This window comes from Ambystoma mexicanum, chromosome 12 (assembly GCF_040938575.1).
Source record: "Ambystoma mexicanum isolate Mex_15411 chromosome 12, UKY_AmexF1_1, whole genome shotgun sequence".
Lineage (NCBI taxonomy): Eukaryota > Metazoa > Chordata > Amphibia > Caudata > Ambystomatidae > Ambystoma > Ambystoma mexicanum.
Window position 1 is genome coordinate 287,781,331 of NC_090936.1, and position 16,434 is coordinate 287,797,764.

Here is a 16,434-nt window from a genome sequence, read left to right on the forward strand (position 1 = left end):
GCCCCCAGAAACAAAAACTCCTTGGAAGGCGTCAGACAGGATTTTGCAAAATTGACGGCAAAGCCTAGATGCTGTAACAGGCGCACAGCTGCGCTGAGCGAGTCCACCGCTTGCTGACGAGTCGCCCCACTGAACAACCAGTCATCCAGGTACAGATAACATGATGTCCCACTCTGTGTAGGTAAGCCGCCACGCACTTGGTGAACGTCCTGGGAGCTGACTTTAGGCCAAAGGGAAGGACCCGGAACTGATAATGATTCTCCAACATGAACCGTAGAAACTTGTGGTGCATGGGGATGTGAAAAAAAGCATCCTCCAGATCCAACGAGACCAGAAACTCTCCAGCTGAACCTATCGAATGACGTCCTGCAACGTTAGCATCCTGAATTTTTGGCATTTACATCTTTGTTGAGTGGACGCAGGTCCAGAATGGGGCACGATTTGCTGTTCGGCATCTTGATGACAAAGAAAACGGGGATTATGTTCCTTCTCTTTCCGGCGCTGGCACCTTCTCGACCGTCCCCTTGGGCAGCATCATACGTACCTATTGGCGCAAGACCTGCAGGTTTGGTTGAGCTCTTTTTAATGGTGGAATTGGACAGGGCGGAGGCCTGAACTCCAACAAGTGACTGTAGTGGACTGCATCGAGCACCCATCTGTCCGTCGTGATCAAATGCCACGTCGACGTGATGCGACCAACCTCCCTCCTAACCGACTGCCCTTGTGGCAGTCATTGTGCCGCCTTCTTTGCATGGAGGAAGATAACCTCTTTCGCTGGCCTTGATATTCTTTGCTCTGCTACGAGGGCTGGAAAGACCGTCGGAAGCCCTGGGAGAAATAGGTAGAACAACCATATCCCTTATCACGGGAACCTGCAAATCTGGCATTCCCCGACACCACCCCCGCACCTCCGAAAGGAGAGAAAAGACTGTTTCCCTGCAGGGCTGTTAAGGACCTCACTGTATATGAGTCCTCCTTCATATTCTTGAGAGCATCGTCAATCTTCTCACCGAACAGCTGCTCCCCCTTGCATGGCATGTCCACCACCTTGTGCTGAACCTTGGGCCGGAAATCAGTACAGCGCAGCAAGGCCTGCCGTCGGAGCACCACTCCGGTATTGATCTGTTTAAACCCAGACTACGCCAGCTCCACTGCAATATTGATTCTGTGGTTCAACGCTTCTTCCCCCTCACGAACCAAAAGAATTGCCTCCTTCCGCTGTTGCTCTGGCAAGTAGTCCAACAACAGGGGAGACACTCTGTGCCACATCTCCTGGTCGTAGCGCGCCTTGATTGCCAAGGAGTTGGCCACCTTGACCATTGTTGCACCCACCGCAAGGACCTTCCCCCCCCAAAGGTGTCCAGTTTAGTCTCATTTTCCAGAGGGGGGGGGGCGCACACTTGTGCTGGGAACGCGCCTTCTTAGTGGCAGCCTCTGACACCACCGACTCCTGCGTGGGCTGTGACGTTAGGCACTTGGGGTGTTGATTCCAGAGCTTTGAATTTTTTATCCAGGCGGCCCTTGACCACCGGCTCCGAAAACAGGTGACGTATTGTCCAAACGCCTACCTGCCACACTTGGTCCAATATGGGGATCGAGAAGACCGCCTTCCGCCTCTTACCCATATGGTCAAACTCAAAACAGTCTTTCCTCTCTTCCTCCGGGATGAGGCCGAACTCGTTACAGGCCTGCGCCATCATTGCATGAAAAGCACCAATGTCATCTGGTGGCGAGGGCTACTCAAGAGTATCCACCTCTGGATCAGTGTCCCAGGTGTCCACCCTACGGGGCGACAACGAGATCATCAAAAGATTATCCTGCGGAACGCTGTCCACCTCAGACTCCACCAATTCACCTTCTGCCCGATCCCTCTGGGGTGGACTGAACCCTCTTGGAGAAGGCAGAGCAGGCCGGAACAGAGATAACCCCCTGGGAGGAGGCCCTCAACTGCAAGAGGCTGCTGAAACCACCCTTTGACGAGGAGTGGCAGGCAAGAGGTCAACCACAGGAACCGCTGGCACCGGAGCAACCGCGACCCAGGCATCCAACTGGCCCCGAAGCGCTTGCAGCATCATCAGCACCTGCATGGAGAGCACCGAATGCGGAGTGACCAAAGGGTATTGAGGCGGTATATTCCCCCGTGCCCCCAGACGTGGACTGGCAAACCGCTTGCAAACCAAACACTGAAGGATCCAGAAATGGATGTCCCTCTTCCTGGTCAGACTCAACTCATAGACAGAAGGAGGCTCATGTGTTAGAATATCCATCGGAAGAATGGACGTGAACACAGACCCAGACTGCCAAGTCCAATATCTAGACACGGGGGGTTCCACATCGACCAGCAATTGTCCCCCAGACTGCTGCCCCACCAGCGCCATAGATTCCGTAGATGGGGCAGTCGTCAATGTTGGCACAAGCAACCGAGCCACCTGGATCACCAGCAGGGCTGTCCCTCGCGGGGTCGTCAACGCAGTCGCCAACTGCATGTTTGTTGATGGTGCCATAGCTGTCAACGCTGTTGCCTGTGGAAGTGCCATCGACGAGGAAGACATTGTTGGCACCTGCGCGGCCAGCTGCAACAACCCATTCTTAGATGGAGAAGAGGCTCTTCTGGACGAAGACTTGGAACTGTTTTTGGAGGACTCCTGGCCCGAAGAAGAGTGACGTTTCTCAGTAGAAGACAACTTCTAATGCAACGAGGAGGAGGAATGCGTCCTGGACTTCTCCTTGTCCGATGTTGCGGTCCTGCACGCTGTCTCCAGGCTTTTCTGGCCGTGACCCTGAGTCCTTCGGCCGGTCCGCCCTCGATGCCACACCAATCGCTTCCTTCTTGGCCACCTTTGACCAGAACCAAATCCGCCACCGGCCTGGACTCCGTGCACAGCTTCTTAGGCTCTGGTGTGCTGGCCACCTCTTGGTAGAAGATGTAGAGGCCTTGCCCCCGCAGGATGAGCCTACCTCTGAAGCCGAATAGGCCCCCTCATCCAGCCAGCAAATCAACCACTGATTGCAGTCCTGGAGCGTCTTCTGGGAGAATCCCTGACAGATGGGACAGTTTTTGGCAGAGTGATTGGGGTACATGCAGTACAAACTGTCTGAATGGCCGTTACCATTATGCACGTTCTGGCCCCATGTAGCACACTGCCGAAACAACAATTTCTTCAGTCCCACAGATAACATAGCGGGGCCCAGAAGAACCACACTGTAAACCACGAAACTGCCGAAAAAGAACGAATGCATGGAGCAAACGCGAGGTGATCCCAAAAGTTTGGTAGACGGTTGAAATCTGAAAGGAAGCCGCAGGGGCGGAGCTATATGTTTGTTTGTTTGTTTTTGTTATTTGCAGTGCGCACCTAACCCAGGGGTAGCAGGGCGCAGAAGCAACAAGAGGATTGTAAAGCTTAGGTTACAGAGAACGCAATAGATGGAGTCCAACTGAAGTTACATTGCCGGAAACATCAAAAACATTGAAAACCGACACAGCAAGTTATAATTACAAGGAAATATACATAGTTTACAGGTCATATAATATGTCTCGGCATAGAGGATCAGTGGATATACACAGTTTATACACAATTTACAGTATTTATGGTATAGCACTGGACATCCCATTGGTGCTGCATAAAGCACCCATAAAGACGTTGATAGGACACTCAAGGTGTCAAAGTTTTTCCTTAGGAAAACCATTATATTAAAGTTACTGAGGTTTCCCAGCCTGACAACAGGAAATATTTACAGCATGTGAATCCATGAAAGATCCAATGCTGGAGAAGTGAAGTGGTTGGATTTGAACCTACCTAAAGAAAGGACGCCAGAGCCTATGGCGCGCCAAGAGCTACCTAAAAGGGGACCTATTCATGAGAGGGGGGAATCGCCACAATATGCGAGCAGACGGAGGTCATTACCAGGAAGAAGGCGATCAGGACCATTGCCCCTACTATGGATAGGCAGACGATGGGAACATATTGCAATTTTGGGATTTCACAATTTCCTTTGTTAGAAAAAGCAGGGGCCAGACCACAGTATATCCCATGGTCCCAGATGGATAAGGATAATTTAAGGTGTAAGCTTCAGAGTTTGACTTCAGGTGCTGGGAAATGGATCTATGAATTGGGAAAAAAAAATGACAGGAGGAAACATGTTAGATATAGGGGACATTAAGCATCTTCTAGCAGCTATCCTTGGGGAAAGGGCTGATGACATTTGGACGAGAGCAGGATACTCAAGTGTCACAGCTCAGAACACAGCGCATGATGGAGAGCCATTTAATAATTGTAGTGCAGCAGTCTGGAAAGCACTCGAGTACAATATCCCGATACATCAGATATGGGTGCAATTATGGCACGTAAAATGCAGGAAGGTGAAGATCTGCTTGCTTACATTCAGAATTTTCAGGAACAGTGATCTTTAGAAACTCGAGACCCTTGGGGGGGGAAAGTCATACCTGGGCAGGACAAAGACTGATATGTAGTGGACATTTCTCTTCTTTGAACGGATGGTGAGCTAAATACTCTGGTTGAGACTCAAACCCGGGACATAGGCCAGTAGAGAGATACTCCCAGAACCTTCTTATGGAAGCAAAGCCATGGCCAGAAATACAGCTGACCATTGTGCACCATTGTTGTTTGTTGCAAGAAAAAAAATGAAAGGAAGAGGATGCTAGGAAGCTTGAGGAAGCTAAACTAGTACAGAAGAAGCTGTTGAAATATGCTATAGAAGGGGCGATGTTGACTAGCGGAGAAGGGCTAGGATCACAACATGCAGCAGGTATGCCGCAGATGAATAACCAACGTTAGTCGTATCAAGGAGGGAACAGATTTATGTCGAGAGGCAGGGGAGGCTGCCGCAGAAGAGGAGGCTTTCAGAATAATCAGGAAACTTTCAGAATAACCAAGGTGGCTTTCAGAATATGCAAAATGATAATCGAGGCATACCGGGAGGGCAAATTAGAAGACCCCCCTCCTGTGTGTTGGACATGTGGAATGACAGGGCACATAGCACGATCACGTGGGGTTGCACGATCACGTGGGGGCCAAGGTTATGTGCATAATCGGTAATTCTTAAGAGGATGGACAGCTAATCCTCCAGCATTTAGCCCACAAAGTAGGGATGGGTTCGCCCAAGATCAGAACGTATATCGAGCATAAGCACCATGAACACAGCAGTCTTTGCAACCACAGCACGCACCATTGAATCCGTCGCAAGGACTGTCACAGCACGCACCCATTCAGATACAGCAGAGTGCAATTACAGGGCAGTTATTGACTCCTAGAGTTGGGGGTGTCACCATCGATGGTGGGAACCCTTTCACAGGTACAGGAATAAGTATGTATCCACAATAGGGTATTATCGGTAATGCCAAATCCTCAAGAGGAACCAAGGGTTGATGGGACACTCAAGGTGTCAAAGCCTACGCCACACTGAAGCCCTTTCCATACACGGGGTTCAAGTCTTGCTAAAGTGCATTGTGGAACATCCAAGTTCTATACATTCCTATGTTTATAAATTGGTGCATCGCCACAATCTCTTTACTACGTAGCTAGCCTCAGGATCACTTCGTCTACTTGCGTTAAAGCATTTGTACAAGTGTAAAATGACTTCATTTTCTTCAACGTTTCTTTGCACAAACATCTTCATTTCGATCCCAAAATGTAGCTTGTGTCTTTGCACAAACATCTTCATTTTGATCCCAAAATGTAGCTTATCCTTGACACCTCTTCAGATCTTATAGAATGTCTGTTCTTTCGTCTTGTGTCTCTTTTCAGGTGCGTCAGTTCTGCTTTGCATGACGTCCCCTGTCCTCTTTCTCGTTCATTTTCTCACTTCTTCCAGGACTCTGTCCAGACGAACATTATTTCTTTGTGAATGCATATAGGGTTTTCTCAATGGATACCTTCTTTCAAGAATTCTTTGCAGTACAGGCATCCTCACTGATACAACATGTGTTGCAATTTCCGGTTCCCAACATATAGACCACATGGGGGCAGAGCTTCTGGTAGGGGTATATGGCTCCTCCTCTACACTAGCAATATTGTCATAGCAGTCATTAAGTTAATAAGCAAAATGTTTGACCCGTCAGGACAACGCAGTTGTATTTCCATATAATCTCCCAAAGCAATGGGATGCACGCATTTTGACGTGAATATCTTCACATTTACCCAGAGATTCAATACACCGCTTGAGCGCCCCACCTTCCCATTTACGGCTGCTGCGTGAAAAGTGGATGTCGTGAGCCACCAGGCACCAGGTTTCTTGCAGGGTAATTATATTGTGGGAACCCACCAGGATGCAACATACATATGTTTCTGAAGACCAGCTATGTTCTGTGACATCAAGCAAAGTGATTCGAGTTGTGAAATTGGGTGAGTTGGAGGTACTGTCACAAAGTTCAAATCGTTGATTACCTTGTGGGGTGTTATTGAAGGTCCATACATATTGGTAGAAACTAATGGGTTCCTGGGGTTGGCTCTGGGAGAATCACTGGTGGACCACATTTCCTGTGGTATAAAGACCCCACTTGAGTGTATGTATGAAATACCAACAGGCCGTTCTAAAGAAAAACGGTGACCATATGTATTCCAGCAAACCCATTGTACAGACTCGGGATGTTTACGCGGTCATTGCTAATTCATGTTGGGGAGTTCTGGGACCCACCATGTGGTCTCTCTGCTGCTATGTGCATTATTCAGAGCACTTGCTACTGTGGTCAGCAGGCTAGGTCTTTCGGGCAAATGATCAGTAGTAGAGTTATTAGCCAAAGGAGTAATCACAAGAGCCCTAGAATTAACAATATCATTGATCTTGCTTATTTGCTTGTGACTATTAGCCGAAGGCCCAGATTTTGCAACATGTTAGAACACATGCATAATGGGGAAGTTGCACTGGTGATTCAAAATCAATTAAAACCCACTTTGTTGCACCTGACTAATTTGGGAGGTCGATAGTATGTCAGCACTAGTACTTGCTGAGAGACCTGGAAGCTGTTTCCGTAAAGCAAGCAGAAAAGTTCTGTTTAAAAACGGGTTAGTCGTTACAAATGTTGCATTATCTCAGTCTCATTATCTGGTCTCGGGAGGATTGCTCAGGGGCAACGTGCTCGCCTTGGAAGCAAGACGAGGTGGAGCAACACCGGTTCGATTCCCCTGGTCCGCGCTTAGAAACCTCTGGGTATTAAGCGAGTTATAAATAACATATCATATCATGTGAAATGTAATGTGATTTTATTACCAGCAGGTGGAAATGTATTAAATCAAATGTTTGCTGTTAAAAACAGAAAATCAGTGAAAAAAGGTCTTTGGCACAGGAGTAGGAACACCCTCTCGGGTGTATGCAGAAGAACCCCACTGGCCAATAAGATTAAAATTGGGGAGAACGTAATGAAAAGTTTATCTTTGTAGTTCAACATTTTAGGCTTAAGTTTCTGTGGTGTTTGCTGTAGAGAAAAGATGAGGCATGGGAACAGAAGAGGAGGCAACAACAAAGAATTAACCCAAACCAAACCCTTACACCACTTATGCTTGTGAGAATGGTTGAGCAAAACTTGAAACATACCCAGAGGAAACTTATTAATGGAGCAGGAGGGTGAACCTTTTCTGAATTGAGAGAATATGACTGATGAAAACCCTAAGCATAGAGGAGGGGATTTTGGGAAGTGTCTTGAAGGTATTGATGGTGCCCAGAATGGTGACTTGCGGCTAGGGGGTGAGAATATATACACCTTGATAATTCCCCACGCCCCTAAGCATGGGTGGGGGGGGAGAGTGTGATCTGGTAGGAGAGGCAAGAAGTGAGCAGGATGCTGTATCCCTGAAATGGTAGTTACATTGGGAGTCCCTAGGGGGAATCTCGTTCCATTCTTTAGGGTGTGTTAACGAAGTTAACCTAACACCTTTGCCCTCATATCCTTTCCTTCTGGTGTTATTGCTCTCGAACCTATAGAGATGTTAATGTTAAAGGCTATTTATACTGCACACTATCATCACCGGAATGGCCCCCTGGAGCTCTGACTCCCAACTTGTTCTGACGCAGTTGATAGAGATCTTGAGCAATACTTTATTCACTTGTATCTGCTATTTCGAATTCACCCGGGCGCCCCCCCCCAAAATGGTCACAACCGAATGCTGTTGTTGCTCAATTGACCCTCTGCCTTTCCTGATATCTGCTTATAGGGGGTTGTGGGGCGGAAGTATCTAATGACTTCAGTTAATGCCAAGGACGAGACTTGTAGTCAGTGCTCAAGATAAGATTTTGAAAGGAGTATTTTACTTCTATATCTTTTTAAGTTGCGAGTAAAATGATTTTTAAGGGCGTAAAGTCTTTAAAAAAATGAGTAAACATATATTTGAACAACTGGCACACGGGAATGTTTTGTGATAAATATTTCTTTGCACCTAGTTATTTGTGCATATTAAAAGGGCCCGATGGTTTCATGAATACATTCTATAAAACCTTTAGCTCAGACCTGATACCTCACCTGACGAAACTGTTTAATTCCTCCCAGACTGCGTTGTCTGTCACACAATCCATGGCAGAATCCGCCACCACGCTGATTCTGAAACAAGGGAAAGACCCCACCGACTGGCCACTTGCTATAGGCTTCTGGAAAGCGCCTCGTTGAAAGAGAAACTCCCCTATATGCGGCATGAGAGAGGGAACTGGGGTTGGGAGATTTCCAGGGAGTCTTGGCAGAAGATATGGATCAGAACCAAGAAAAGCTCCCGCTGCACCACAGTAAAGAAGGGGGCCCTTAAACTCTGCTTCCGCTGGTACCTATACCCACGACCACTACATGCAATGAACCCCGCCTACCCTGATACATGCTGGCATGGGTTTGGGGAGCAAGGTGACGTAGCCCATATGTGGTGGCATTGCCCAGTCATACAATCATTCTGGTTGGAGATGAGATCCAAAATTAAAGAAATCACTGACGCCTTGCTCCGTATGAACCCACAAGTCCTGCTACTGGGAAACGTCCCAGATGACGGGCCATTCCCGATGACTGGTCCCAAGCCATATTGATCTCCCAATTTCTCACAGCAGCCCGAACTACACAAGCACGCTTCTGGAAAGGGACCACAGACATCCTGCTGGTGGGTAAAGGTTTGGGAGTTGCTGGGATGAAAAAGCTTACAGCTACGGCAGAGGGGAAATTTGCCTAAGTTCTCACGCATATGGGGGCCATTTTTTGAACCATGTGGCAGATGAAGAGCAGATGTTTTTTCAGCCGTCACTTCTGAAACACCTTATGAAACCATGATGACTGCCATTGTATTATCCTTTTCTTTTTTTTGTCACCCTCTTCGCTCTTCTTTCTTCTTTCACTTTATTCTCCCTTCTACTAATCTTAACCCACATCTATTTGTTGAACAGCTGCATTAAGCAAAACATTTACATGTTCATAAAAATTAGATTTCGATGTCATGACGTTTTTCAATGGCCTACTATGTGATGTTATATGTACCTTATGTTAATCGAGATTTCAATAAAAATGATTTGATAAAAAAAGTTCCATTCTTCAGATCAGCAAGAATGATGATCGTTTGTTACACTGCATGTACCACTTTTCCTAACATATCGATGGAGCTGGGTGGATGAAAGCAGGGGGCAGGCTCCTTCCCAAATGCTTGTTTTCTATTTTTTATTGGGAGTATGTGTACTCCCTATTTTTATCTTTTGGGAGTATTTGCCTATTTTTGGGGAGTAAATGTGCTTGATATCTGCAGGGTGGCTTATGACTGTGGCAAGAAAGGAATCTGCTTTTCTCACTCAACCTTCCCAAGAGTAGCTTCTGATAAAGATAAGTCCTTGTGTATTTGCCATACCTTGTCTGAGTCATTTCCTACTAATCGGTACCTCTGCCTTGTTGGCTGTTGGTGATCCATTCTGGGTGACTGGTGATGGGGAGGACTGCAGGGCTTTCTCGGATTTCTATGTCCCCTCTCGTGCTCAGGAGGTACAATACTGAAGTGGTTTGAATCACTTCTTTTGGTCAGGTTTCCAACTTGCCAGATGGAGTGCAGCAATTGCTAATTTTATCACCAGTATTATTTAACCTGCATATGGACTGACTGGGAGATCTAATGGTGGCGTGCCACATCGATTCAGCAGTATGCGGATGAAACCCACTTATTGCTTAGGGTGTGAACAGAGGCCAAACTCTTCCTGCCCTGGCAGGCACGTCATGATTTTGGATCCTGGTTAATGGTTGCTAGTTCAAAGTTCTCTCCACCTGAGACAGAGGTCTTTCATCGGAAGGGTCTAGCAATGTGAGCCAGTCTTTCTATGCTGGCTCACTATGGCAACGTGCTGACCCCACAGCCTGTTCCTCTCTAGCTGGGCTTTCTCCAGATTAAGTTGTCTCTGACACATGGTAGTTTTGAGGTCGCAGGGATCTTCTTTCCATTCTGCTGCACAGTGTCTGGCAAGGGCTTGCAAAGCAGTCCCGATCGCTCCCTCACCTCCTATCCAGATTATGTTGCCATCTGTTTGAAGTGAGAATATAGCCCATAAGGCCATTATTCTTCAGCAAACTTCTAACCTAGTCTTTAACTGGAGGTCAAACATCAAAGAGCAAGTTATTGCTATGGCTCACATTTCCATGGCAAAGAAATGGTGTACATGTGTATAACTTTTAATGGATGCATTCCTCCAAGAAATAGCTCGCCTTTTACATTGCGATCCACATGCAGACAGGTTTGTTAATTTTACTCGCAGCCACCTGGATCCCTCGCACATCTTTGTGCTTTCTTTTTGGCAGTGGGGCCCCTTGTGCCAGATGTTTTTTTATTTTGTGTCTACGGGCTACCTTGCCTTAAGGCCCCTGTTTCTTTTTTCACTGGTAGCAGACCTTAGGTTTTAGGGACCGTCACCTTGAATGGACCGTCATACCTCCTTTGTGGGGCCAGGAACATGGATTTCAACTAGGAGTGGGGCCACCCATTGCCAGTTTCTTTACTTTTCCATTGGCCCCTAGAGTACTTGAAGGGGAGACCCCAAGACAGCTCTCAAAGATTTCAGGTGAACGTTTCCCTTCCCTTCACCCGTTATCTAGACTTTTTGAGAACTCTTCCTTTACCCACTTGTACCGCCTCGAGTTCAATATATCAAATTTGGAAATGAAATAAGGGTTGCCCTTTCATCCCGAAGGGAGAATGTCCAACAGTCTGACCCCAGCAGCCGAAATACTTTTCAAATTCAGTGGTCCCTGAAAATGCCAGGTCTCCTTATTGACTAGTTTGCTCCCAGGAAGACCAGGAAGTGCTAAATATGTTGGGGCAGCATTAGACAATGTGGTCCTTTTTTGTGCAGTGTCCTTTTGGGCGTTCTCTAGTTCCTTCTTACAAGGTTCCATGGAGGCAGGATTCTCTGGGTCAGTCGCTGCAGGATTCTTCATGCCAATGCCAGGTATTTTGAACCTTCATCTGGAAAGTGAGGGGTACTGAGATAACTGGAGTGGGTCCACTCGGAGGAAGATTTTGGCGTAAAGTTGTCAGCATGTCACCACTCCACCGAATTGCATTTTTGCTTGTAACAAGTGAAAATTCTCCTGTTGGTGTTTCAGCAGTTTATCCCACTGGCACAGCGCATGGTTCCTTCATCTTTGGCCAAAGCTAGCCTCAAAGTTTGGACGATGAAGCACTGTTTTGTGTCCCTGTCTGTTTTTAAGGGGACTTCTGAAGGAGGGTTTGTATTTTTTTTCTCTTGCCATGGGCCAGTTTTTTAAAGGACTCGTTGATTCCTTTCTTCCTCTGCCTTTCATGGTTCCTTCGTGGACCTCAATATGTTCGTATTTTTGATAAATGGTTGAGATTATGCTTTGTTTGTACTCTGGCCTACTTGACGGCAGTAGCTTAAGCAAGAAAGCTCTCCGAGCTGCATGTCTTGTGTGTTTTGACACATTTTATGGTTTACTCTAATGAGGTTACTTTGGCTTGTATTCCCCTTTTCCTCTAGGAAAAGGTTTTGGAGTCTCATTTACAACCACCAAAGAATATCATTTGGATGACCACATTTGTTCATTCGCTTTATAGGTCCTCGTAAAGGAAAAGCAGTTTCAAAGCAATCGATTTGAGAGAGTGTGATCATACACAACGCAACGTGTTACAATATGAACTGGCAAACAAGGGCCTTCCTGAAGGCATATCGCCCGTTCCACAAGAGGTCAGGCCGCTGCTTTTCCATCTGCCGGAGCCCGATGTGAGCCTCTCTCCATCTGCTGGTGAAGATACTCGAGTAAACTTTCTGGTCTAAAGCATCTTCTTGCTTCAGGTTTTGGCAGGCTTTCCCAAAAGGAGTCGTCTAAGGGAGGGCTTTTTCCACTGGAACAACCACTTACGTACGTGTTCTTTCTCCCCCCCCCCCCCCCCAAACCGCCCTACCGTTCGATCAGATTTCTTGGGATTATTTTTTTCCTCCCTTTTTTGAGGTGGCAGTTCCACCGTTTCTGCGGTGTCTGTGTCTGGGAAACATGTATTGAGACTGTGATCAGAGGGCACAAGTTGTTCGGTAAGACCAAAGGCGCCCTTTCCAACGGTGGGGTCACTACGGACGCCGTGAAGGAGCCGCTTCATGGCTGTGATCAACATTTCTGAACCAGTCTGTCGATATTAAAAGATGAGGAATGAATCTGTGTGAGAAATACTGTATCCACCAGAAAGAACAGTTCTGAATGTAAGTAACCTGTTCTTTTTCAGTGCTATTCCAAGATGGTGTAGTTATTTCCTCCCTATTCTCTTATTGTTATTGAAAAGGTTTAAAAACCTTTCTATTTTAACAATAAATCTGTTAGTGGTGCTTAGTATCTGCTGGGATCTGGTTTGTTCCTATTTGTGAACATTCAATGTTTTGGACTGTGATCTAGGAATTCTCTCTATTTTTTTTCTGGGGGAGAGAAATAAAGTTGCTATTTGTAACCTGATTTTACATCCACCTATTTTTTCTATATATTTTAACTTTTTTACTGCGCTCCTATCTGTAACCCTCTGGCTCAAAGTTGCCTTTTTATAATTTCATAAAATGCAAGCCTGTTCGTAACTGTGGTCTATCAAGTTTTCAGTCATAAAGTATTGCTTCTGTGTAACCATTGGTTGGTCATTAGCACACAATGTTTGCCTTTTAGGTATTACACCGTGTAAATTAAAATGTACAGGCACTGAATACAAATAAAGCAGTAACTTGCATGAGATGTAGTGAAGACAGACTAACAGCAGATGGCGGTGTCCTCCAAAAAAGTTGAAGTTAAAGGAAATGTAAGGCACGTTAATAAACAGTAATGTTGTGCATGCGCACCCCTATAAAGATTCTGTTTAGTAGTTAACATCTAATTAAATCTTTGAAATTCAACTTTTAACCCTATGCATGAAATGTTTGAGAATAATTAGTGTGGGTACTTGTACATCACATAGTGGCAGTTAGATAAAGCCCTTTGATCCTCTGCTTTCAGCTGCTCCCTCTTGGGGGCCCAGGAACAGTTTGAGGCAAATGAGCGGGATTTGGCTGCAGGTCAGATTGCATGAATGACATTGCTCTGACGCGTGAGGTAGGGACTAGTGTTCATGTCACGTGGTGCACCATCGCTAAATTGCACAAAGGTTCATGCCCCTGGGAAATGTGGGGAGTTCCGAGGCAGGCCCTTACCCCATCGGCTTTACCTGTCGCTCCCAGATCCTTGTTGTTCAATGTGCCTAATGTAACTATTGAAAGAGAGAGACTAGAATACAATGATCTTATCTGCAGAGACCATTGGAAGCATGGGTGGGTTAGTGAGTAGCAGGGAATGTGGGGCAGTGCTGGAGGTGGCTATTGGTTCTGGGGGGCATGTGGCTTTCTAGTTGGCGCAGACATACATTTTTCAAGGTCGGTGGCAGTTGGTGATTAGTTCCATTGACTGGGCATTGTATTTCCTTCAAATTAGTGCAGGCGACCATGTTAGCGGGGGAGCCCTAAGTAATGTAGGAGGATTTGAGAGGGTCATTGTGCTCTCCCCGATAAATCTTTTTGCGGAGGAAGGATAGGTTAGGGGGCAACGCGTTTGTCTAGGAAGCAAGACAACCTAGCGCAAAACAAGTTCGAATACCGATCCTGTGCTTAGAAACCACTCGCTGGTATTCGGCGCATAATGAATGAAGAATAAAATAAATAAAAATAAAATAATGCGTTTAATTTTTACCACTCATTCTTTGAAAAAGGGGGTAAAAGCCATACCATTTACTCTGGGGTGACGAAAAAGAAAATACAATGAGTGCTAGGTCAACAACAGTACATAGGATCATTTTACAACAGTTTCATGATGTCTATGCTCACGATATATGCTAGCATTTTCACTGTAACACACTTTCATGATGATGTGCTCATTATATATGCCAGCATTTCCACTGTAAAAACTCTTTCAACATGCCATTTCAGTGCCCATTATCAAACAAAAACATCTATGCATCACACTTGCACATGTTAACGTAACACTCATTCAAACATGCTTCTTCAAACTTGCATACACACAGACTCAGGCTACCATTGGAAACATGCATGTAAAAAATGTTTTTAAAAACACTTTACATGCTATGACCTGTCAAAAGTTACTCTGTTAGAGCTATACAAACTGAACCACAGGCAGGGCCTGGCCATGATTCTCTAGGGGATTCTCGGTTCATTACTTAGTTAAGCCAGTCCCTCACAACCCACCCACACTCACCCAACCAACCGTGCACATAGCCCAGAATAGATCATTGTTTTCAAAATGGGTTTTAAGAGCACATACTCTTTTCTGCTTTACTGAACATATTTTGTTGGGATGAGGGAAAGGGATAGAAAAGATGCTCAGGCAGGCAAGGGAAGTGCCAGCTGCCACTTCAAAATAAGTTTGGAGCGTGATTATTAACATTTACCGTCTCGTTTTAAGATCTGTCAAAACAATACCCTTTAAGGTAGAGCTTATCACTGTTTGGATGTTCCTCCTTACCCATTAATAAAGCAGTATGTGGTGCTTTATACATTATTACCAAAAAGTAATTAAGTTAACCAAAGTTCACTTTTCTTTTTCCTGCAGGATGTGTTCTGTCTGATGTGGAGTGCTTGAAGAAAGCTGGCGTTAGTGGAGTACCAAGTGATAGCTGCCCAGATGTAAAAGTGGCTTCCACATTCATCTGTAAAAGTGATGGCGGCCATGGGGCTATTGGAGAATTTGCAGAACGCATATGTTTACTCCTCAACAGGATCACCTCTGGCACAGCAGTTCCGCATTAAGCAATCCAGTGTCCTGTTAAGGGCCTTCCCTTTCTATGCAACCTATTTAAAACTGTTTTAATCAAATTAATGTTTTACAGCCCTTCCTATAAGTAAGTGGAAGAATATGTTGTTCCTTTTTTTTTCCAAAGTGTATGTAGGCATTACGATTGTTTTTACAATTTTTTTTTTTTTTTATCGCTCTGTAACTAATCCTAAAAGAGCAAGAAGGGTAGAGTTGTGCATTGCTACAGCTGCCATCTTGGAACTGACTTTGAAGGTACCCAGGCGAATGAATGATGACCGAAAATGACTTGCACCTTCCTAGCATTCACCAGTTAAATGAAGTACCCAGTCTGTTATCTAGTACTGTCATTTTATCTATGTCAATTTTGTTACTTCTTCGCTGGGTCGATATGATAGGAATATGATTAGGTGTGTCTTCATTACTTAGACTTTTGTTTATGCAAAACATGTTTTGTGATTTGCTATTTTGGGGTATTTTATGTTTGTCCTCTTGCTAGAGCAGTGACTGAGCTTGACCTCTTGGATTCCTGGAGGAGCCGTGAGTGCAGTCAGACTGGTACTACAAGGCTCAAAATACCTGCACTAGTGCTCTTTCAGTGAGTTTATACTGGCAATTCTCAGGAGGTAAATACGCTTGGATAAAAGGTTCTTGATCGCGGGTCTTTTGTTGCTTGTCCGCTGTTTGGTTTGCATTCAAAGTGCAATCGACGGCAATACATAGGCTATGTTCAATTCAGAAGTTTGTATTTTTTCACTTGACATTTTAATTAAAAAATAACTTGTTGAAATCTGCAGAAACTATTCTAATCTGTGAAAATATATTTTAAAGTTCACGTTATTTCGGTACAATTGTTTTTGCCTAGAAATGTGATGTCACCATAAACATTGACACAATTGTGTGATTCTGTGCTTTCCTACCCTATTTAGCAGAACAATACAGCGTCCATTCATTATTAACTCCGCCCAAGGTGTCTGATATTTTCTGCAGAGGAGTTCTTGTAATGCTTATTGGTTTTGTTCTGTCTGGGTATTTTGAATAGCACATGGGAATAACTGATTAGCCATGAACTAGTATTATTGTTATACTGCATGGTACCATCTTCTACTTAAGGCTGAGGGCCCGATTCTCATGTAGGCGTTAAGTACCGAAAAGGACGTTAAAAGGCTGAACGACCTGCGCCAAGATGA

General features: G+C 45.4%; 1 protein-coding gene across 1 annotated transcript in view; it reads left to right on the top strand.

The window, feature by feature from the left end:
• The window catches only part of CMAS (cytidine monophosphate N-acetylneuraminic acid synthetase), a 177,446-nt gene extending 161,402 nt beyond the window's left edge, over positions 1-16,044 (top strand). Inside the window, exon 9 of the mRNA XM_069628448.1 lies at positions 15,044-16,044. Within this exon, the coding sequence (XP_069484549.1) occupies positions 15,044-15,240 (197 nt within the window). The 3' untranslated portion in view covers positions 15,241-16,044. The remainder of the gene's footprint in view (positions 1-15,043) is intronic.
• The last annotated feature ends 390 nt before the right edge of the window (positions 16,045-16,434 follow it).